The sequence below is a fragment of the Leptonotus elevatus genome, chromosome 17, assembly GCF_054856555.1.
Source record: "Leptonotus elevatus isolate MCC_2025b chromosome 17, RoL_Lele_1.0, whole genome shotgun sequence".
Lineage (NCBI taxonomy): Eukaryota > Metazoa > Chordata > Actinopteri > Syngnathiformes > Syngnathidae > Leptonotus > Leptonotus elevatus.
In genome coordinates this window covers 5361920-5382380 of record NC_141255.1, presented here as the reverse complement: position 1 = coordinate 5382380, position 20461 = coordinate 5361920, and the positions used below count along the sequence as shown (strand labels likewise).

Below are 20461 nucleotides of genomic sequence, written 5' to 3'. Positions count from 1 at the left end.
CCTTTTTATTTGCAACTGTTCAATACGGAAAAGTGAGTAACACAACATTTTTTTTTTAATTCTTTTTTTTTTAAGTGCTTATGTTCTTCTTTGCCGATCCAATTTAAAATCGTTTAAAAATATTTTTGCCCAGCGGGACATAGTTCTGGTTGTCATCCACATTGGAGTGAAAGGAAATACCATACTTTGTTAAGAAGGAACCCAGGGGCAGCAAATCAAATGAAAATAGCAGGGGCTCCAAAATTGAAGCTGTAATTCATATTGTTATAGTTGTTACATTCATGTCCCTCCTTGTTATGTGTAACTTCTCAATAAAATAATCAAGAACATAAGTCATAAGAGTAACATAACTCTATAATTATTTTTTTGTTGTCAAATTTGCATTGCACTCAAAGCCGGCTAGAAAAAGCATAGCATAAAAAAATAAAATAAAAACAGTGCTTGTGCTCTCCTTCCTTGTCTTTTTTTGGTGTCAATTATTGCATATGTGTCCTGGACATGAGGAGTCAAACCCTGAGAAGACAATAAGCAACACACAAGTCAGTCATTTTGATGGGTCCCAATCACTAAAAGTGTGTTAAAGACTTACCATGTAGATACTTTCTGGAGCACCCTATCAGAGGAGGTGAAAAAAAAAATGTTGTTCAAAACATTAAGAATCAAACATGTGCACTGCATTTTACCTTCTGGCCATTTGTCTTCCTCTCTGCAGACTTCTTAGCACTGCGAATCTGGAGGTAGCGCATATTGGTATTTATTCTTTGGTGGTTATCTTTTATAAGGCATCAAACCGCATCTTCTGCTCTTATTTCTATGTACTGGCCCTTTTTTTTCCCCCTTCAAGCTTCTTTCACAATCACGCAGGAAGTGAAGCCACATCCACTGACACACTGCATTCAAGTGATGTTTACTGTATTAAAGGATTCGTAGTGTGTCAAACGTTGGGAAGGAAAAGAGATGCTAACCTTGAGTCTGCAGTAGAGCGCGGTCAGGATGATGCCATAGAACAACAGAATACCATCCAGCACGTAACAGATCTCGGGTTCGGTGAGAGCGGCTACAGAAAGAAGATAAATGGAATTGTGACTTCTTAAAAATGTACATATGAATTCAGTATGAATATTTCTCAAACTACGTTATGATACAGGGGTACCTAATAAAGTGTCCAGTCACTCTTAAGTCTTGTGCTCAAATTGAAAGGAAATGAATCACTCTTGAAAGGACTGATCACATGACGGTAGTGACATTTGTCCAGTCACTACTTTTGGCTGGTGGGTGGCTCCAAAATCGAAAATCAATCAGTCGGACAGATGAACAGAAGACAATCACCAACTTTCATGTCAGTTCAAGTTAAAAGGGTTATTTTTTGTGTGGTTTTCTAACGCAGCATCAGAGCCGCTCACGGCAGGCAACGCCTTAGAAAGTCAACTTCTCTTTTCACAGGCGAGAAAATAGCACAAATTCTTAAAAAATAAATAAAAAAGTTGTCTCCTTCAGTGCCCACCCTCCAAAACTCACCAGCTGGACCGAAACTCATCCACAGAGGAAGGGCCGCAAGTAACGGGCTCCTGCACCACAAGGTCATGGTTTTACCGGGTCCCCGACACGGGATGACCAAACTGCTTTTCTGTACTTTTAAGAATGACTAAGAGCAAAAAAACAAACAAAAAAAATCCACCAAAAAAGTCACAGCTGAGAGGGGGAAGTTGTGGTCTGAGCACAAGGTCCATCTGCCTCAGATCTGCTCAGGCCACTCCCTCTTTTGACGACCAAACCACAGCTGAGTCAAACCATTTTGCTCTCTTGTCGCCTTGTTTTCCACTCGCACTACAAATGACAGTCCGCTTTTTGAGTCTGACCATAAAATATTTATTCGGCATAATACATCACAGAATATTAGGTGGGCAATATCATGCTTAGCGGTCCACCTCCCCAAATACGATGTCCTGCGTGCCTATTGGAAGAAAAAAAAAATTGTGACCATAACAGCAGGAAAAAGGAGGACGGTCATTTTGATGATGTCACTCACCAATGATAGCCACTACATCTGCTAGCATGTGTCCTTGGGACATTTTGTCCAAGCTGGCCTAGAAAAGTGAAAACAACTATCACTTAATAAGCAACTTTGAAGAACTCAATTAAAACAATCCAGGAAGGAAGCAGACGGTGTATAAATAAAAACAGCACTGTCGGTGCTTTATGAAGTCAGAGTAGCCTCGAGGACGCGACGCGTGGCTGTGTTTTTAATATTTCAGCGTCGTACCAGGTGGGCGAATCCGGGCGCTTTGATCTTGCAGCGGTAGGGTCTGCTGGAACCGTCCGACACCAAGTAAACACCAAACTCCCCCTGGGGGCAAAAACACGCAAATAAATACCAGTAAGAAATTTTGCATCACAACAGCCTAAATGTTTTTCTTCATCAACTAGTTAACGGAGAAGACACATTATAGCTCATTTGAGATTTTTTCCAAATTTTACTAACATAAGACAATTTTTTCCCCATTTTTACATCCTCACCTTGGGGGCCTCCACTGCGGTGTATGTGGCCCCTGGAGGGACCTGGTAGCCCTCAGTGTACAACTTAAAGTGGTGGATCAACGACTCCATGGACATCTGGCAACAACAACAAAAAGTGTCAGCGCACCGTAGTTCATTTCTGCTGTTTTGCGTTGGACTCACCTTCATCTCAGACCTCTTAGGTGGCGCCACCTTGGCGTCGTCCACCTTGATCTCACCTTCCGGCATCTTGTTAAGGGCCTGATGCATGATCAGCAGCGACTGCCTCATCTCCTCCATGCGACACAGATACCTGCGCGAGGCCAGGTTGAGCTGAGGAGGGTGCGAGGGAGGAGTAGAGCGCCCCGTCGTTTACGCACCGGTCGTAGCAGTCGCCGTTACTTCCGATCGGGACGTCGAAGTCCACCTCGTCGTATTTGTCGTACGGCTGCGACTTGCGCAGGTCCCACTTGATGCCGGAACCTCTCAGCATCACACCGCTGGGGGAGGCAGCTCCTTTAAGCTCGGCTGCTTCTCGCACAGCTCGATCAGGCCCATGAACTAGCGGGAAAGTGGCGAAGTGACGGGGGGAATTCCAAAACGGAAGACAAATGTTTTGTCAAACTCACAGTGTGATGGAAGTCCTCTATGGTGAACTCGGTGAATCCCTCATTAACAAGGTCCAGCTTGCTTTTTGCCGCAACCGCTTTGAACCTGAGCAGAGAGTCAACGATGGTATTGCGTACGCGTCTATACTGCTTAAGCTTAGTAACAACGAGCACTCACTTCTGCAGCTCTTTGCTGTCATCTAGTAGAGACTCGAGATGCGCAAAGCCAAAGGCTCTGTAGAAACAGTTGCCGTCCGGTCTTGTCTTGCGTATGTATGAATATTTTTTGTACAAATCCTGTGACGAAGCAGCAAAACAATATTGCCATGGGTGAAATGCAGAACAAATTGATGAGGTTTCACTGACCTTGATCTTGAGCTGGTAAACTGTGTCTTCTTCGGAGTACTCCCTCTGCAGCACTGACAGTTCCTTTCTTTCCGACACTAACGGGTTACTGTTGGCTATCTACACGGGCCACCCATGGACGATTAGAGGAAGAATCACTTTATTAGAATCTTAACTTCAAAACGAGGGCAGTTCTTTAAGGTAAAATTCTCACCTCCTGTTGAATTCTGTCCTGCTGTGCGATTATGGCCTCATCGTACGCCAAGCAATTCACTCCTATTAAAGAGGGCAGAGTCATATATGTAGATGAACTTGTGGGTGAATGCTCGAATCAATCAAACAGGTGAAATGAGAATGACGTGACGTGGTATGTATTTACAACGTCTGCGAGTTCGAAAACAACACATCGCCCCCTACGTCATTTACGTTTAACGTCTACTATATCGCTTTAACACTCATTTTATGTCAAAAAATCCCAGGACTGTAAATCGCCTGACAAAGTGGTCAAACAAGCGTTTTCTTTGTGCAGCAATGTTAGCATTAGCCAACAAGCTATGGCTCCTTTCTCTATTTGGGCGCTGCGTGTCAACCGCTTCGTCTCACGGAAGGACACAGGCCCTAAACTGACGAAACCACTCGGGTTCGAAGTGACTTGAACCTCCAGAATTGAGTGGTCTCGCTGCGTGTTGCTGTGTTGTTTCTACTTTGCTTTTCTCACCCTCCATCTCCCCCTGTGATGCTTCTTGCTGCTCCTCCGCCATCTTAGCTGTCCAGATGTTTCCTGTTTTTTTCCCCATAACTTTATTGCTCATTGACAAACGTACAAAAACAGTGACGTACGAACAACAGCGTGGTACAAGAAAAAAGTCGTACACTGAAAATAAAACGTATCGTACACAACTTTGAATATGTTTACATCATATTCACCCTTATCACACATAAAAGTGCAATTTAACTGGGTCAAAACAAAGACATATTCTCAAGTCTTATAACGCAGTAACAGTTGTTAAACGGCGATCCAAACCTGTTAAATCTGCTTCTTCAATATTTATATACATGTTTGTAAGCTCTAACTAATATACCTGCAGGCATTTGTAGTGTCACACTTTCTGCACTTTCCAACATCGCCACTAAAGGACGCTGAAGACAACGGAATTTTTTGTGCAAATTGCTTTCCACTGCGGTGATGCCAAAACAACCGTTTTTAGTCAAATTGTATTCAAATGATTTTCAAACTTGTGGAAAAAAAAACATTAGGTTGGAGAAGTGGCAATAAATGAGAATAAATGTCAGATTTGCCATATTTGGGGTTCTTGCTAGGCAACAATTATTTGTAACAAAAGGAGCGTACCAAAGTAAGAAAGTGGCACGTGGAAATATCCTCCCCCCAAAAGGTTTTGTAGTCAAATTGAATTCAAATATATTCTTAGTGTTGAGGGAAACAAATCCTGATGTTAATGAAACTAAAGTACAGATGTGAGACAAAATAATACTTAATATTTGCCATATTTGGAGCTTGTTATGGCACATATTTGGAACAGAAGGAGCACATCTTGTAAACTTGTTTGTGAGCAGCTTCCTGCTACACAATCTGGGCCTTGTGCACCAAGGAGGCATGAGGGCTAACAACGGCGGGGCTCGTCTTTGGTTTGAAAGTCTTGGTGCCATTTATGAGCTCACTTCCCGGACTGTGCTCCTCAGACACTTGGGAGCGCGTGCTCTGGCTTTCCCGGTCATCGCCAAGCTCCCGGCTAGCGGGACCCCCGAGGCCTTCATCCACCTCGTCGTCGTTGTCGGTCACGGACGGAGAGCTGCAGCTCAGGGAGGGGTGACGCAGAGATCTGACGGAGCTCCCTGCCCTTGACCATTCCTCATTTAGCGGCACGATGGGCTTGATAGGCAACGGTGTTGGGACGCAGCATGGAAGGAGAGTTCCCTGCTCCACACATTCACAAAACACACAGTTATTTAATGTAGGTGCAACTGTAAAACTGGGGGGGGGGGGGGGGGGGATGGTACCTCATCACGGTCTAACAGGCTTTCTCTGCCCTTCTGCGAGTTGAGCAGGACCGGTCGACCCATGTAGTCGTACGCTCCCCCTCCTCCTTCCCCTCCTCCCGACCTCCCATAGATAGTCGAGTGGCTCTCGCGGCTGGGAGCCAGCTCCTATCAGCACAGGAAACAGACGCAGATCACAAGAGGCTGATGGTGAGAAGTTCCTCTTTTGCACCAAGCTGAGTGACTTGATGATTTGGTAACTGTGTTTTATTCAATGGCACCACAGGAAGGGAACAGAACCAGGGGCTCTTTGTCAGGCAATGTTTTTTTTGTGTGTGTCTACACTCAAGAGTCAGAGAGGAATAAAACAAGTATCAAGTTTGATCATTGCAGTGAGCAGACTGACCCCAAGGGAGGACAAGGTTCCCTCCACCCTCAGCGGGATGCTCTCCTCCGTCTGCAATGACAGGAAACAGACAGATTTTTATAGTCGCGTACAAACTTACTGCAACTTCGCACGTCAAACGTTCCAGTTTCCTCAAGAGAGGCAAAGCAATGCTTTCCTGTCTCATTCCGAGTGCTTCGTTATGTCTTCATTTCATGTCTGACAAAGAAGCACTGACTAAATCGGATGGTTTTGCCTCATAGGCAGAAGTGGGTCGCGCAGACGGATGAGAAAACGGGATGTTTGTTCTGTGTCGTGGGGGAGAGAGAATCATTCTGTACCGCTCCTCTTGCATCGGTGCTGACCGAGTTGATCCTCCTCAAAGAAGCATGCCAGGACAGAGTGTTGATTTCCTCCCTGTGCAAAATAAAAGATGAGATCGCCGGTTCTATAAACTCACTGAACAACGTATTCATCGCATTTCATACTTCTTCTCGCTCAGTTCCCTCTTCAGCCTCTTGTGGTGACAGGTGACAGTGATGATGATGGCCAACATGAAGAGGAGCAGCCCCACAGCTATCACCCCGACGATGACCATCGTCATGTTCTCCGTCATCATCTGTCTCTCGGGAAACTCTGCAGTAGGGAAAGCAGGGAGTGGTTAGGACTATGCCGAGTTGTCTGTGGTATTATGTTTATCCAGGTTCGTACTGTGCTCCCCTTTAAAGGGGCAGAGCTTGGGCTTTGTTTGTTTTCATGTTTCTTGGACTTTTAGGGATCAATAAAGTCATCTGAATGTGAATGTATGGGCAGAGGGGAGTCAAAGTCTCAACTTTTGTCATCTACCTGACACGGTAATCTCCACCTCCGCAGTGTCCACGCCAACCTCATTCCTCGCCACACATTGGTAGGTGCCGCTGTCCGATAGGTTGAGAGGGCGCCCAAACTCCAGGGTTCCATTGGGGTGAGGAATCAAACCCTCCGGCAAATTGTCTCCGTGTCTATAACACAATATGACACAAAATAAGTTGTTAAAAAAAGCATTGTGCTTCTTCACCTGCTATAAAATTCAATTCTTTAAATGTTTCTGATCCTTTAAGGAAAACAAATCCACCATTAACTCATTCATTGCCATAAATTCATTAAAAAATATGTATAAAAAATTAGGGGCGACAGGCAATTAAATATTTTAATTGTAATTAATGGTATGCCTTCACTAGTTAACTCACGATTAATCGCAAATTTTATCTGTTCTAAATGTACAATAAAAAAATATTCTAGGTTTTCATACTCTTGTTAACAAAAGTAAAAAAAAATGTTAAACTAATAGAAATTAGTTCAAATGAATTTTCTACGTTTATAGCCGTCAATGGCAGCGAATGAATTAAAACAAAGAAAAGATTATTAAACATTTGGAGCATCAGGTGATTAAAATTGTAATCATAATTAATCGCATGACTTTACTAGTTAACTCACAATTAATCACACATTTTATATCTGTTCTAAATGTACAATAAAACATTGTAGCTTTTCATACTCTTGTTAACAAAAGAGGAAAAAAATGTTAAACTAATAAATATTTCAAATGTATTTTTGACGTTTTTAGCCGTCAATGGCAGTGAATGAGTTAATATGTCTTATGGCCTTAACCATTGAAACGAAGAAAAAAAAAGTTAATCTTTTCAAGAGGAAGTAATATTAAGCAATGAAAATAATGCAATTTCAAAAGTGTGCACATGCTCTTAAAACTGGAGTTGACCTATCACATTCAAACTCATACGATTGCAAATATAGTAAGCCCCCCCAAAAAAACCTTCCATCTTAAATTGAGTTGTGTACAGAAAAAGTATTGTCCTGGTCTCATTTCTTTACATTACCAACCACATTTGAGAAGGGGTGTGTATACTTTTTATATCCACTTTAAAGCCCCCCCCCCCCCCGAAAATTGTACCTGTGCTTGTTCTTTACCTCAGATTTAGGTTCAATTAATGCATTTATTCACATAGATACAAGTCTAAAGAGTTGAAGTGAACACAATAACATTAAATTCAAGATTTTTCATGGCATGAAAGCAAACTGGACCCTAATGCAGGGAAGCAAGACTGGCAAGCCAAGAGAGAAGGCGGGATCTCCCCAAAAGTTTGTATTTAAAATAAAAATAATAAGGTAACAATAAATCAAGATTCAAAGCAACAAAGGAACACAAGGAACCAAAACACACTCAGACATGACAAAAGCTTCATGACTTATGCCAGCAACAACAATGACACAACACGAACCACAAGAAACCAGAGAATTTAATACAAGCAGACGAGACAATGAGGCACACCTGGACAAGCTGGAGGCAGCTGATAGGTTGACGAGAACAGGTGGAAACAGAACCCAAACGAGTGGACGACCTTCACGAGACAACAATTACGTGAAATAAAATGAAGCAATTGCACCATTTTGAGGCAGCCAAACATTGAATGACTTCATCCATTCTGTTCCTCTTTCTCATCGGCCGTCTTGCTCAAACTCTTTCAGTTCCTTCTGTAATCTTGGCTACCTTTCCCTTTTCCTCCAACTTACATTTTGTGCAAGCACAAACACGACGGCGTGCCATCAACGATTGCTTCACCCAGATGCCTGTTATTGACAACAGCAACAGGTTTGGCCCGCCACGTGTGTTTGTGCGTGTTGGCTGATGGTTACAATCAACATAAAAAAAACAAAAAACACTTGGGTCAGACTGCAAGTTCAAACAATATGGCAAAAAAAAAGAAGAAATAAAATATTTATTTTATTGACATATGAATTACTGTAGCAGATAAATCAAACTAAGACAACTGAGACAAATCCTTTCTGCTCCACGTTACACAAACTAAATTTGGCAGGAAAAGGTCGACCTTGATTGGCACACATTTGCGCCATGTTTGATCTAGTATATGCTCACAATCAACCTGAAACTTATTACACTCACTAATCGCAATCGTAGACGTAATCGCCCTGCCCTACGCAACAAGGTAATCTAAGCTTAACCATGCCAAGCTAGCTCAGGAAAGACTAATGAAATAGCTCAAACTAAAACTGCAGCGTTCATCTTTCGTTAAGTATTAAAAAGCGAAAATTAACTGAAGCTACATCTTTATATAGCAAGTTTATAAAGCTAACTAAAACTAACTATAAATATAGCAAAACTGTTTTCGTCGTTCTCAATTAATATCATACATGAGCTTTTTTGTTGTTGTCTTGCACTCGACAAATACTCCATTTATTAAAAAACAAAAACTAATACTAATCAAACTAACTTCAAACGAAGCATTTCAATATATAGTAATAATAATAATTAACAAACGAGCTAGCTCTAAAAACGAATGAAAACTAACTGAATATTAAATAAATAAAAAATAACTATCATGAAAAGTTCAAAACTATTATAGCCCTGCTAGGCACAGGTATCAAATTATTGTATCCTTAATGTAAATGTAGTTTTAAAGCAGACTTCTCACCTGTTTACATCATAAGCAAGGTTTTTTTTCTTCATTCATTGTACTAATGTGAATCTTAAAACCCAAAGCACACAAAAAAAACGTGATTGCACCCCAAGCAATAACTACGATGTTGCCCGCGATAAAAATAAATCGACACATGTTGTTTTTCCTCTTAAACCATAACGTCTTCTGCCTCACCCTGATGACTGATTTTAATCCCCCAAATTGAGCAAGCACACGATGACTCCAGTACGGCGGGTTCAACGCAAAGGCAATATGCCAATGTTGATGTCAAGGTGTAATCACACTCACGGTTACTGGAAAAGTAACACCAGACACTTAGTCAACAGACAGCCATTCATTTGTCTGGTCTTACTGTACCTGGCCCAGGTGAATTGCTTTGGTTTGGGGTTTCCTCCACTCACGCACGTCAGGGCCGCATGCTCCAGGCCCACATACCAGTCCCCATTGTAGCCCGATATCTCGGAATCGGGAGGAACTTGGGAAGGACACATACAAGCCAGTTAAGCACGTACGCAATGTTTGGAACCGGATTTGCTCATCCAATTTGGGATCCCACTCACAGTGTACAACCAGCTTGTTTTGGTGCCTACGCGGGCCCGCCGTGAGCGTCGGATGCCACACCAGACAATCCAGCTTTTTCCCGTTCATTTTCCTCAGCGGGTGCAAGGAGAAGTCGGTGGTGATGGCCCCGTTGACCCATGAACGGTTGATGGACCGACCGTTTAGCTCGGTGTCCCACGACAGCTGCGGCGGCGGGCGGGCCAAAGAGCGGCACGACGCCGCCTGCCGATACGACTGTCCCTCCACCAGAATCACAGGATCCACGGAGGAGATCGGGATGGCTGCAGGACAAACATGATGTCAAATATCTCTGAAGTTTGGAATCACAATAACAATAGCCTATTTCAGTGGAACTGGAAAATTGGGACACTATTTGAAAAATGTGTCAGCGATGGTTGTCAAGCGTCATCATCTAAACTACAGTTGTTAAGAATAAAACAAAATACAATATGAACATGCTCATGCTCAGACTGTTTCATCAAATATAATCTGATACAGATGTATTTAGCATGCAAGCAACAAAATCATTTGTTTCTGATTACTTTTCATTAACCAGATTGTTATTATTTGGCATTAGCCTAGAGCAGGGGTCTGCAACCTGCGGCTTTGGAGCCACGTGTGGCTCTTTAATCCCTCTCCTGTGGCTCCCTGGGGATCTCTAAAAAAACATTTTTAGAAATTAATAATTTTACATATTCACTTTTAATTTTTAGATCAAATATTCTTTAAATAAACTCATTTAGATAAGAAATGAATAAATATTCAAAAATGGTCAGAGTCCAAATTTTAGAGAAAAGGTAGATGAAAAGGCTGTAAAAAAAACAAACAAACTAAAATGTCCAAAAAGTGACCATAAAATGTCCGAAGAGGAAAATCAGATATTTACCATAAAATCACTGAAAAATTGCCCCAAAAAATTGAAAAAACAGGTGGAGAAGAAAATGTTCAAAAAGGAACCATGAATTGTCCAAAAACAAAAAAACAAATCCCCCAAAATCTTTGGAATTGCCACACACACAAAAAGACAGAAAAAAAATGTTCCAAAAGTAACTATAAACTGCAACTGTAATTATAAAATGTTCAGGGAAAAAAATCCCAAAAAATGAAGACCAAAAAATTGGGAATTGACAAAAAAAAGTCAGAAAAGAAACATTCAAAAAGTATATAAAATGTCCAAAAACAAAAGAAGAAATCCTGAAAATTACCATATACATACACAAAATTGCCAAAATGTCATAAAATTGATAGCAAAAAAAGTCTGAAAAATATGTCCCAAAATAGCCATAAAATGTCCAAAAAAAGGAATGAGAGCCAGAAAATGACCCTATGTCCATAAAATGTCAGACATTTGTCAGAAAGACAAAAAAGTCTAAAAGTGTATGAGAAATGAAGTATGAAAAATAAAAATAAACAAATCCAAAAAGGGAAGAGGAAAGGTGGAAAAAAATGTGTATACATGATGGATTCTGCTGTCTATTTTGTGTTGTGGTGCAGCTCTAATTAGGGCCTTCTTGGGCCCTCAGTACATTAGACTAACACTAACACGCTGTTTCCTTCATCACAATCTGATTTGCGGCTCCACACACATTTTGGGTTATTTAAATTATTTGACCTTAAAATGGCTCTAAAGACAGGAAAGGTTGCTGACCGCTGGCCTAGAGGAAGTTAAACGTTACAAATAATTCATCAATTTATTTTTAAACCTCTACTGCCTGTAATACAATAAGTTTAAAAAATATATTAATATTGATATTGGTGGGAGAAATCCTGGATGAAATAAATACATTTTTACTGTTGATTTGTAAGTGGATGGATGTTTTTCTATCCATCTCATCAACCGACTGACGGGCTTCACCTGTGTCATCATTCCTCTCGGCCGCTACTCGTTAGCCGCTCTTTATTTGATTCTGTCTTTTGGAAAAAGATGAGAAACTCACTCCAGACAATGAGAGTCACTATTTGGTCAAAGCTTCCCATAGGGTAGGAGTTGACGTGACACTTGTAGCGCCCCTCGTGTGAGACGTCCGTGCTGAAGAGCACCAAAGACGAGTCCTCAGTGGGGACGCTGCTGTTGAATCGCACGCGGCCAGACCACGCCCCAAAAGCTGGCAACAACACATCACATTTGTCTTAATTGTGGGGAAAAAACGGAACATTATTTACATGATTTGTACATGTAACTACCAGTCTGGCCGTCAATGTGGTGAGCTGTGATGATCTGCTCCCAGTCGTCCCACACCTCCTTGTACCATGTGACCTGCACCACCAACTCCATTTCCTTAGGATGGTAGCGGCAGGGCAGGACCGTCTCCTTTTCAGCCAGGGAGATGATGGAGTCATCCGGCGGCCGCTCGACAAATTGTCCTCGAGTCACTGTGACGAAACAGCGACAGTGAAAAATGCTACGAAACGGTGACAATAGAATAGATTTCAAATTCAGTGTCCCGATATTTTTGTCCTTTTCGAAACAAGGGGAGCTGTGTTGAACGGGTAGGCAGAGATATGTCGCTTGACGAGTTACGTGAGACGACCTGTCATAGCGCCTCGTGTCTGGACACGGCAGGAATTAACGACGTAAGGTACGCAAGTAAATGACAGTCACAATGTGTCGTGTATGCGGCCTGTTGACAAATGGCTTTGCTGTACAGATAAGCAGCCACATGACCCTCAAACCGCAAACATACACTTCAGACATCCTGTTACATTTATCTTAGAGTAAGGAAGAAAAATATGAATCCAACTTGATTAGGCTAAAGTGTCCGTACTGATTATGCTGACCTTGTATTTACTTGGTTTCATATTTTCACATCACTACAACAAATGCAAGTCTTTCGTCACAGTAACAAAGGCAATGATTCACAATGATTCACTGCGCGGTGTGGACGGGACTGCATGCGTTACGTGATTCATGCATTTCCCATGAACACCAGCTTGCCCCCATAAGATGGAACCCAGGGGCGTAAATTACAATGAAAACAGCAGGGGCTCCAAAAGGGAACCCTGTGGAACACCATAGGACATTCAATCAAACATGACCCCCAAAAAAAGTTGTAAGCAAAAGGACAAATTTAAACAGTCAAATGTTCTGCCTGTAATTCATATCTGTCAAGTTTTAAGCGATTAATAAATCATTAAATCCATATGAGTCAGGACCTTAAAAAAAGGTGTAAAATATAACCACATATCTTTGTTCATTGTGTCTATGTTAGTGACATATAGTGAAAGACCACAAAATGCCATTCACACAAACAGAATAAGCATTGGCACGTGCAAACAGGATAAGATCATTATTCCGATTCAAAATACTTTATTCATTGCAGTTTTATAGTCACCCTAGCAAGTTTAACAGGCTTCTTGCTCATTCTGGGACAACATTGGATTTCCTGAAATATATGCTAATTTCCTGAACACTTTTAAGTCGATCACATGCTAAAAAAGCACCAGCGAGAAAAGTAGCAGATTTGGACAAGATTGCTGTTTTGAATTTGACAAGTGTTTTTACGTTTTTGTTTGGCCATGCAATGCACGCCTTTGTAGCCTGATTTTGATCATATTAGTCCCTAAGGAACAAAGATAAAAAAATGCATATATAAACACACAAATATGTATATAATGTGTGGTGTGAGGTTATTACACTATAAAAAAAAAATTGATCAACAGCAACCTGTTTTTCCTGATACGTCAGGCAACCGCACGCCACTTTAGTTTTTTCTCGGCCTGTTTTGAAAGGCTGCTCCACTTAAGTGTGTTTTCTTCCGGACTTTCAGAATATATGGTACTTTATTGCGAATCCTACATGATCAGGGGAAACAAGTTTTTGTTGACATACTCAAATTTGGTGTGCGTATAATAGTATTAGGAGTGTATGTTCAATAGCCTAGAGGAAGACTGATAGATCCCACGATAAAAACATTAAAGTCTCCTTACCAGAGATCCATGGGACTAGGAGACACGGCAAGAGCCCTCTGAGCCAGGAGGACATCCTCCCAACAGTTGCTGCACCTCTTGAGCCTACAAATCATCAGCCTAGGCTGTTTAACATACTGGTATATAGAGTCCTAAATACTGTGTTAAGCCAAAATCCTAGCATTCGGTCTTTTTTCTGTGGTGGTTCATCACACACATGGTGAGAGCAAAAAAAGGCTCACCTGTCAGTGATACACCTGTTTGCGTTACCTGTGCACTTGCTTCCACCTCCCTTTCCACAAGTTAACTTTCCGGTTTGGCGGAGGCCGGGCGACAGTTTTTTCTGTTCTTGTCTTTACTTGCCTGTGGCTGCAGACAAGACACAAATCCCCCAGGCACACAAAAACTGACTGCCAGAAAAGCCACCAAATCGGCCACTTTTTTGTGTATTTGAGCTAGTGCTTTGTTCAGTTATAACAAGTACAGTGGACTCTTGCACACTCGCGGTTCGGCACCTATGGAGACCCCAATTTTTTTTAACACCCTTATTCAAGAATGTTTAGGGTTTTAAAAATGGATGCATTTCAAGATATAATGGAAATGCTTCATATCCACGGTGAAAACTAACGACGCCTTTTCCTATGTGACTGGGCAGATTTTTATAGTAGTCAAACGACATTTCATCACATTTTGAAATCAAAATAATCCTCAAAAATCCAATTACAATGATCAAAAGTCCAATGTTTTTCAACAAACGGAGAGGGTAATTTCACCGCGCAAGGCCGCCATTTTGACTTGGCGGAATTGTCAATTATATTTAAAAACAACCGTGCTAATTTAGCATAGATTCTATAATATTTAGCACTTCATTTCCACGGTGAAAACAAACGACGCCTTTGCCTATGTGGCTGGGCAGATTTTTATAGTAATCAAACGACATTTCATCACATTTTGAAATCAAAATAATCCTCAAAAATCCAATTACAATGATCAAAAGTCCAATGTTTTTCAACAAGCGGAGAGGGTAATTTCACCGCGCAAGGCCGCCATTTTGACTTGGCGGAATTGTCAATTATATTTAAAAACAACCGTGCTAATTTAGCATAGATGCTATAATATTTAGCACTTAATTTCCATGGTGAAAACAAACGACGCCTTTGCCTATGTGGCTGGGCAGATTTTTATAGTAGTCAAACGACATTTCATCACATTTTGAAATCAAAATAATCCTCAAAAGTCCAATGTTTTTCAACAAGCGCAGAGGGTAATTTCACCACGCAAGGCCGCCATTTTGACTTGGCCGAATTGTCAATTATATTTAAAAACAACCGTGCTAATTTAGCATAGATTCTATAATATTTAGCACTGCTAAATATTATAGAATCTATATTGCGGTAACAATGTAATCACCAAAATGGTGTAAAAACACTTTACTCACAGGTATTTTATTCTTCGTACTCAACGAAGCATACTCTTGTGACTTAGTTTTATCATACGTTAGCCTACATGACTGTTTATACTGCCCCCAAGTGGCTAAAACGTGCACACCGGAAAGAGCCCGTGTCAAAATAAAGCAAAAATTTTTACATTCTATTCATCCTTTCCTTTTTATTTGCAACTGTTCAATACGGAAAAGTGAGTAACACAACATTTTTTTTCTTTTTTTTTTAAGTGCTTATGTTCTTCTTTGCCGATCCAATTTAAAATCGTTTAAAATATTTTTGCCCAGCGGGACATAGTTCTGGTTGTCATCCACATTGGAGTGAAAGGAAATACCATACTTTGTTAAGAAGGAACCCAGGGGCAGCAAATCAAATGAAAATAGCAGGGGCTCCAAAATTGAAGCTGTAATTCATATTGTTATAGTTGTTACATTCATGTCCCTCCTTGTTATGTGTAACTTCTCAATAAAATAATCAAGAACATAAATCATAAGAGTAACATAACTCTATAATTATTTTTTTGTTGTCAAATTTGCATTGCACTCAAAGCCGGCTAGAAAAAGCATAGCATAAAAAAATAAAATATAAACAGTGCTTGTGCTCTCCTTCCTTGTCACTTTTTGGTGTCAATTATTGCATATGTGTCCTGGACATGAGGAGTCAAACCCTGAGAAGACAATAAGCAACACACAAGTCAGTCATTTTGATGGGTCCCAATCACTAAAAGTGTGTTAAAGACTTACCATGTAGATACTTTCTGGAGCACCCTATCAGAGGAGGTGAAAAAAAAAATGTTGTTCAAAACATTAAGAATCAAACATGTGCACTGCATTTTACCTTCTGGCCATTTGTCTTCCCCTCTGCAGACTTCCTCGCACTGCGAATCTGGAGGTACCGCATATTGGTATTTATTCTTTGGTGGTTATCTTTTATAAGGCATCAAACCGCATCTTCTGCTCTTATTTCTATGTACTGGCACTTTTTTTTCCCCCTTCAAGCTTCTTTCACAATCACGCAGGAAGTGAAGCCACATCCACTGACACACTGCATTCAAGTGATGTTTACTGTATTAAAGGATTCGTAGTGTGTCAAACGTTGGGAAGGAAAAGAGATGCTAACCTTGAGTCTGCAGTAGAGCGCGGTCAGGATGATGCCATAGAACAACAGAATACCATCCAGCACGTAACAGATCTCGGGTTCGGTGAGAGCGGCTACAGAAAGAAGATAAATGGAATTGTGACTTCTTAAAAATGTACATATGAATTCAGTATGAATATTTCTCAAACTACGTTATGATACAGGGGTACCTAATAAAGTGTCCAGTCACTCTTAAGTCTTGTGCTCAAATTGAAAGGAAATGAATCACTCTTGAAAGGACTGATCACATGACGGTAGTGACATTTGTCCAGTCACTACTTTTGGCTGGTGGGTGGCTCCAAAATCGAAAATCAATCAGTCGGACAGATGAACAGAAGACAATCACCAACTTTCATGTCAGTTCAAGTTAAAAGGGTTATTTTTTGTGTGGTTTTCTAACGCAGCATCAGAGCCGCTCACGGCAGGCAACGCCTTAGAAAGTCAACTTCTCTTTTCACAGGCGAGAAAATAGCACAAATTCTTAAAAAATAAATAAAAAAGTTGTCTCCTTCAGTGCCCACCCTCCAAAACTCACCAGCTGGACCGAAACTCATCCACAGAGGAAGGGCCGCAAGTAACGGGCTCCTGCACCACAAGGTCATGGTTTTACCGGGTCCACGACACGGGATGACCAAACTGCTTTTCTGTACTCTTAAGAATGACTAAGAGCAAAAAAACAAACAAAAAAAATCCACCAAAAAAGTCACAGCTGAGAGGGGGAAGTTGTGGTCTGAGCACAAGGTCCATCTGCCTCAGATCTGCTCAGGCCACTCCCTCTTTTGACGACCAAACCACAGCTGAGTCAAACCATTTTGCTCTCTTGTCGCCTTGTTTTCCACTCGCACTACAAATAACAGTCCGCTTTTTGAGTCTGACCATAAAATATTTATTCGGCATAATACATCACAGAATATTAGGTGGGCAATATCATGCTTAGCGGTCCACCTCCCCAAATACGATGTCCTGCGTGCCTATTGGAAGAAAAAAAAAATTGTGACCATAACAGCAGGAAAAAGGAGGACGGTCATTTTGATGATGTCACTCACCAATGATAGCCACTACATCTGCTAGCATGTGTCCTTGGGACATTTTGTCCAAGCTGGCCTAGAAAAGTGAAAACAACTATCACTTAATAAGCAACTTTGAAGAACTCAATTAAAACAATCCAGGAAGGAAGCAGACGGTGTATAAATAAAAACAGCACTGTCGGTGCTTTATGAAGTCAGAGTAGCCTCGAGGACGCGACGCGTGGCTGTGTTTTTAATATTTCAGCGTCGTACCAGGTGGGCGAATCCGGGCGCTTTGATCTTGCAGCGGTAGGGTCTGCTGGAACCGTCCGACACCAAGTAAACACCAAACTCCCCCTGGGGGCAAAAACACGCAAATAAATACCAGTAAGAAATTTTGCATCACAACAGCCTAAATGTTTTTCTTCATCAACTAGTTAACGGAGAAGACACATTATAGCTCATTTGAGATTTTTTCCAAATTTTACTAACATAAGACAATTTTTTCCCCATTTTTACATCCTCACCTTGGGGGCCTCCACTGCGGTGTATGTGGCCCCTGGAGGGACCTGGTAGCCCTCAGTGTACAACTTAAAGTGGTGGATCAACGACTCCATGGACATCTGGCAACAACAACAAAAAGTGTCAGCGCACTGTAGTTCATTTCTGCTGTTTTGCGTTGGACTCACCTTCATCTCAGACCTCTTAGGTGGCGCCACCTTGGCGTCGTCCACCTTGATCTCACCTTCCGGCATCTTGTTAAGGGCCTGATGCATGATCAGCAGCGACTGCCTCATCTCCTCCATGCGACACAGATACCTGCGCGAGGCCAGGTTGAGCTGAGGAGGGTGCGAGGGAGGAGTGGAGCGCCCCGTCGTTTACGCACCGGTCGTAGCAGTCGCCGTTACTTCCGATCGGGACGTCGAAGTCCACCTCGTCGTACTTGTCGTACGGCTGCGACTTGCGCAGGTCCCACTTGATGCCGGAACCTCTCAGCATCACACCGCTGGGGGAGGAACATGGGCATGGGAATATATCGCGAAAAATAAAAAAGACAATCGTTCAACCCTGACCTGAAGCCATAGTTGAGGGCTTCCTCTGCGGTCACCACACCGATGTCCACAGTGCGATTCTTCCAGATGCGGTTATTAGTCAACATCTGTCAAAAGGTCAAAGGGGACAGAAAACGGCTCAGAGTTGTCGCTGATGTCTCATCACATCGCCGACGCAAGAACGCACCTCTTCAACCTCGTCGATTCGAATAGAGAAGTTCTTGCACCACTCGTAGATGTCATCCATCAGACCCAAGGGAAGATCCTGTGACACGGCGGAAGAGTTGGCCAATCAGCGCTCACGCACTGATTCCACTTTGATTTGCTATTCAGATTACTTTATCGATTCCCCCAGTCACTCACAAAAACAATGGCCAACAGGGGGAGATAAAACGGGAAGCCGGACTTGACAAAAAAAAAAAATACAGAAGGAAGACGGAGGGAAAAAAACAAGGTTCAAGTTTTGCCTCTAAAAGGGGGACACAGTATGAACCCGGAAAAACCCCTCAGCACATAAACCCACATAATAAAAACAAGACAACTTTAGTTACCTGATGAACGCCGCCAGGTCGGATGTAGGCGGCGTGCATTCTGGCTCCGGACACTCGTTCGTAGAACTCAAACATCTAAGAAATAAAAGACAGAATGTAAAATCTCTTGGTGTCAACTCCAGTGTGTTTTTAGCCGTCACCTTCTCTCTCTCCTCAAACATCCAGAAGAACGGGGTCATGGCGCCGATGTCAAGAGCGTGAGTGGTGACAGCCATGATGTGGTTGAGGATGCGGGTCATTTCTCCATACAGAACTAGCATTTCGCAATAGAGGAGTTAAATCTTGCACTGAGGGCCACGTGTCCGTCTTGTAATATGTTACCTCTTATCCATTCGGCACGGGGTGGCGCCCTGATGTTGAGCAGCCTTTCCACAGCCAGCGAGTAGGCCTCTTCATTACACATCATGGAAACGTAGTCCAAGCGGTCAAAGTAGGGCAGAGCCTTTGGTACAAGAAGGATGTCAAGTGTTTCTACTGTAAGTACATTTTGTTTACATTCTTTTGTCGTACCTGCAAGTAAGTCTTGTACTCGATTAGTTTCTCCGTGCCACGGTGAAGCAAGCCAATGTGAGGGTCGCATTTTTTAACGGACTCGCCACTGAGCTCCATCACCAGACGCAGCACCCCGTGAGCGGCAGGATGCTGCGGCCCAAAGTTGAGGGTCAGGTTGGATACGTCCTTCACGGCCACAGGATCTTTGTCTGGCCAAACAAATGGAATGCTTAAAAATATGCAGTGAATAAATGTAGTATTTCGGAGAGAGTGGAAATGCTACCATTCCATGGGGGTGGTTTCCAGTTCTTATTAATAGCAGTGGGGTACATCACTGCGCCGGCAAATTGCTCAGTCCACTCCACATCTGGCTGCCACTGCTTCTTCCTAATAATCAACAGAATAGTCAGCCACCTTACAGTAAAATGAATAGCTGCTCTTATTCTCATAATGTGGCTGTAAAAGTCAATGAGTCATCATAACAATTGAATTTCTATTGAGGCTACTTGCATGCAGTCGTTCTATCATATGTCATAAGAATTTAAAGATATTTTACGCATTACAGGTCAAAATGCTGCGTAATTTGGCATTCTGCTAACATTAGCTTTTGCGTGTGCATCCAGTTTAGCAGCTCAGACTAACGCGACAGACAGTACGAAACCGATGTAACATTTCAACCTTGCTACAAAGCTTACCTGCTTTGAAAGACAGCGCAGCAAGGGCTCCCTATATGATTATTTATTGGATTTAAGATGAATTTTGTTGAAGGACGTCCTAGTTTGGTAAGCGACCTCAACATTTGGGCCGCCATCTTGGTTGACAAGCCGACCCAGCTCGGGCGAGTGACGTCATCGAGTCTTCTTCACCGGTCTTATGGGGGGAAGTAACGCACGCGAATGCCGCCAACTGGTAATGTCCATTAGTACAAGTACAAGTCAACTACAAGTTGTACTTTTATACGTTATGTTTGTGATATATACTGTA

The 20461-nt window shown here is 42.0% G+C and overlaps 4 protein-coding genes across 9 annotated transcripts; all 4 read right to left on the bottom strand.

Moving 5' to 3' along the window:
• Positions 1-364: 364 nt before the first annotated feature.
• fcer1g (Fc epsilon receptor IgFc epsilon receptor Ig) lies at positions 365-1741 on the bottom strand. Its single transcript, XM_086058656.1, has 5 exons — positions 1519-1741; positions 966-1057; positions 684-731; positions 590-613; positions 365-513 (listed from the first exon to the last, which is right to left on the bottom strand). Exons 1-5 carry the CDS (start codon positions 1583-1585, stop codon positions 400-402), a joined length of 345 nt encoding a protein of 114 aa, XP_085914782.1. The 5' UTR covers positions 1586-1741; the 3' UTR covers positions 365-399.
• Positions 1742-1845: 104 nt separating this feature from the next.
• On the bottom strand, positions 1846-4269 carry LOC147159432 (NADH dehydrogenase [ubiquinone] iron-sulfur protein 2, mitochondrial-like). Of its 2 annotated transcripts, none has more exons than XM_086058654.1 (7): positions 3126-3210; positions 2877-3057; positions 2680-2809; positions 2518-2613; positions 2264-2347; positions 2030-2087; positions 1846-1954 (listed from the first exon to the last, which is right to left on the bottom strand). In XM_086058654.1, exons 2-7 carry the CDS (start codon positions 2987-2989, stop codon positions 1917-1919), a joined length of 519 nt encoding a protein of 172 aa, XP_085914780.1. In that variant the 5' UTR covers positions 2990-3057; positions 3126-3210; the 3' UTR covers positions 1846-1916. The 2 variants fall into 2 exon arrangements, 1 of the variants encoding a protein (XP_085914780.1); XR_015090461.1 differs by lacking the exons at positions 1846-1954; positions 2030-2087; positions 2264-2347; positions 2518-2613 and adding exons at positions 3283-3401; positions 3471-3569; positions 3664-3725; positions 4168-4269.
• On the bottom strand, positions 4227-15349 carry LOC147159431 (nectin-4-like). 5 transcript variants are annotated; one of them, XM_086058649.1, is made up of 13 exons: positions 15235-15349; positions 14039-14165; positions 13818-13901; positions 12075-12263; positions 11828-11995; positions 9890-10171; positions 9687-9804; positions 6679-6833; positions 6321-6468; positions 6174-6249; positions 5854-5904; positions 5469-5615; positions 4227-5385 (listed from the first exon to the last, which is right to left on the bottom strand). In XM_086058649.1, exons 3-13 carry the CDS (start codon positions 13870-13872, stop codon positions 5032-5034), a joined length of 1743 nt encoding a protein of 580 aa, XP_085914775.1. In that variant the 5' UTR covers positions 13873-13901; positions 14039-14165; positions 15235-15349; the 3' UTR covers positions 4227-5031. The 5 variants fall into 5 exon arrangements, with proteins under 5 accessions (XP_085914775.1, XP_085914773.1, XP_085914776.1 ...); XM_086058647.1 differs by having other exon boundaries at positions 14067-14165; XM_086058650.1 differs by lacking the exon at positions 14039-14165 and having other exon boundaries at positions 15235-15319.
• A 1888-nt stretch (positions 15350-17237) lies between these two features.
• On the bottom strand, positions 17238-20332 carry ndufs2 (NADH:ubiquinone oxidoreductase core subunit S2). Its single transcript, XM_086058652.1, has 14 exons — positions 20173-20332; positions 19761-19864; positions 19496-19686; positions 19307-19427; positions 19126-19238; positions 18986-19060; positions 18622-18699; positions 18456-18541; positions 18269-18388; positions 18072-18201; positions 17910-18005; positions 17656-17739; positions 17422-17479; positions 17238-17346 (listed from the first exon to the last, which is right to left on the bottom strand). Exons 1-14 carry the CDS (start codon positions 20286-20288, stop codon positions 17309-17311), a joined length of 1410 nt encoding a protein of 469 aa, XP_085914778.1. The 5' UTR covers positions 20289-20332; the 3' UTR covers positions 17238-17308.
• Between the last annotated feature and the right edge of the window lie 129 nt (positions 20333-20461).

Excerpts from the sequence above, each read along its gene's own strand:
- LOC147159431 (XM_086058649.1), bottom strand. The coding sequence starts at position 13,872 with ATGTCCTCCTGGCTCAGAGGGCTCTTGCCGTGTCTCCTAGTCCCATGG. Across the intron at positions 10,172-11,827 it reads AGTGACTCTCATTGTCTGGA|CCATCCCGATCTCCTCCGTG; the intron begins GTGAGTTTCTCA and ends TTTGTCCTGCAG. Across the intron at positions 5,616-5,853 it reads GAACCTTGTCCTCCCTTGGG|GAGCTGGCTCCCAGCCGCGA; the intron begins GTCAGTCTGCTC and ends CTGTGCTGATAG.
- LOC147159432 (XM_086058654.1), bottom strand. The coding sequence starts at position 2,989 with ATGCTGAGAGGTTCCGGCATCAAGTGGGACCTGCGCAAGTCGCAGCCG. Across the intron at positions 2,810-2,876 it reads AACGGCGACTGCTACGACCG|GTATCTGTGTCGCATGGAGG; the intron begins GTGCGTAAACGA and ends GGCCTCGCGCAG. Across the intron at positions 2,088-2,263 it reads CGCCCGGATTCGCCCACCTG|GCCAGCTTGGACAAAATGTC; the intron begins GTACGACGCTGA and ends TCACTTTTCTAG.
- fcer1g (XM_086058656.1), bottom strand. The coding sequence starts at position 1,585 with ATGACCTTGTGGTGCAGGAGCCCGTTACTTGCGGCCCTTCCTCTGTGG. Across the intron at positions 732-965 it reads CGCTCTACTGCAGACTCAAG|ATTCGCAGTGCTAAGAAGTC; the intron begins GTTAGCATCTCT and ends CGCTACCTCCAG. Across the intron at positions 514-589 it reads CTCCAGAAAGTATCTACATG|GGTTTGACTCCTCATGTCCA; the intron begins GTAAGTCTTTAA and ends TTGTCTTCTCAG.
- ndufs2 (XM_086058652.1), bottom strand. The coding sequence starts at position 20,288 with ATGGCGGCCCAAATGTTGAGGTCGCTTACCAAACTAGGACGTCCTTCA. Across the intron at positions 18,202-18,268 it reads AACGGCGACTGCTACGACCG|GTATCTGTGTCGCATGGAGG; the intron begins GTGCGTAAACGA and ends GGCCTCGCGCAG. Across the intron at positions 17,740-17,909 it reads CCGCAGTGGAGGCCCCCAAG|GGGGAGTTTGGTGTTTACTT; the intron begins GTGAGGATGTAA and ends TTTTGCCCCCAG.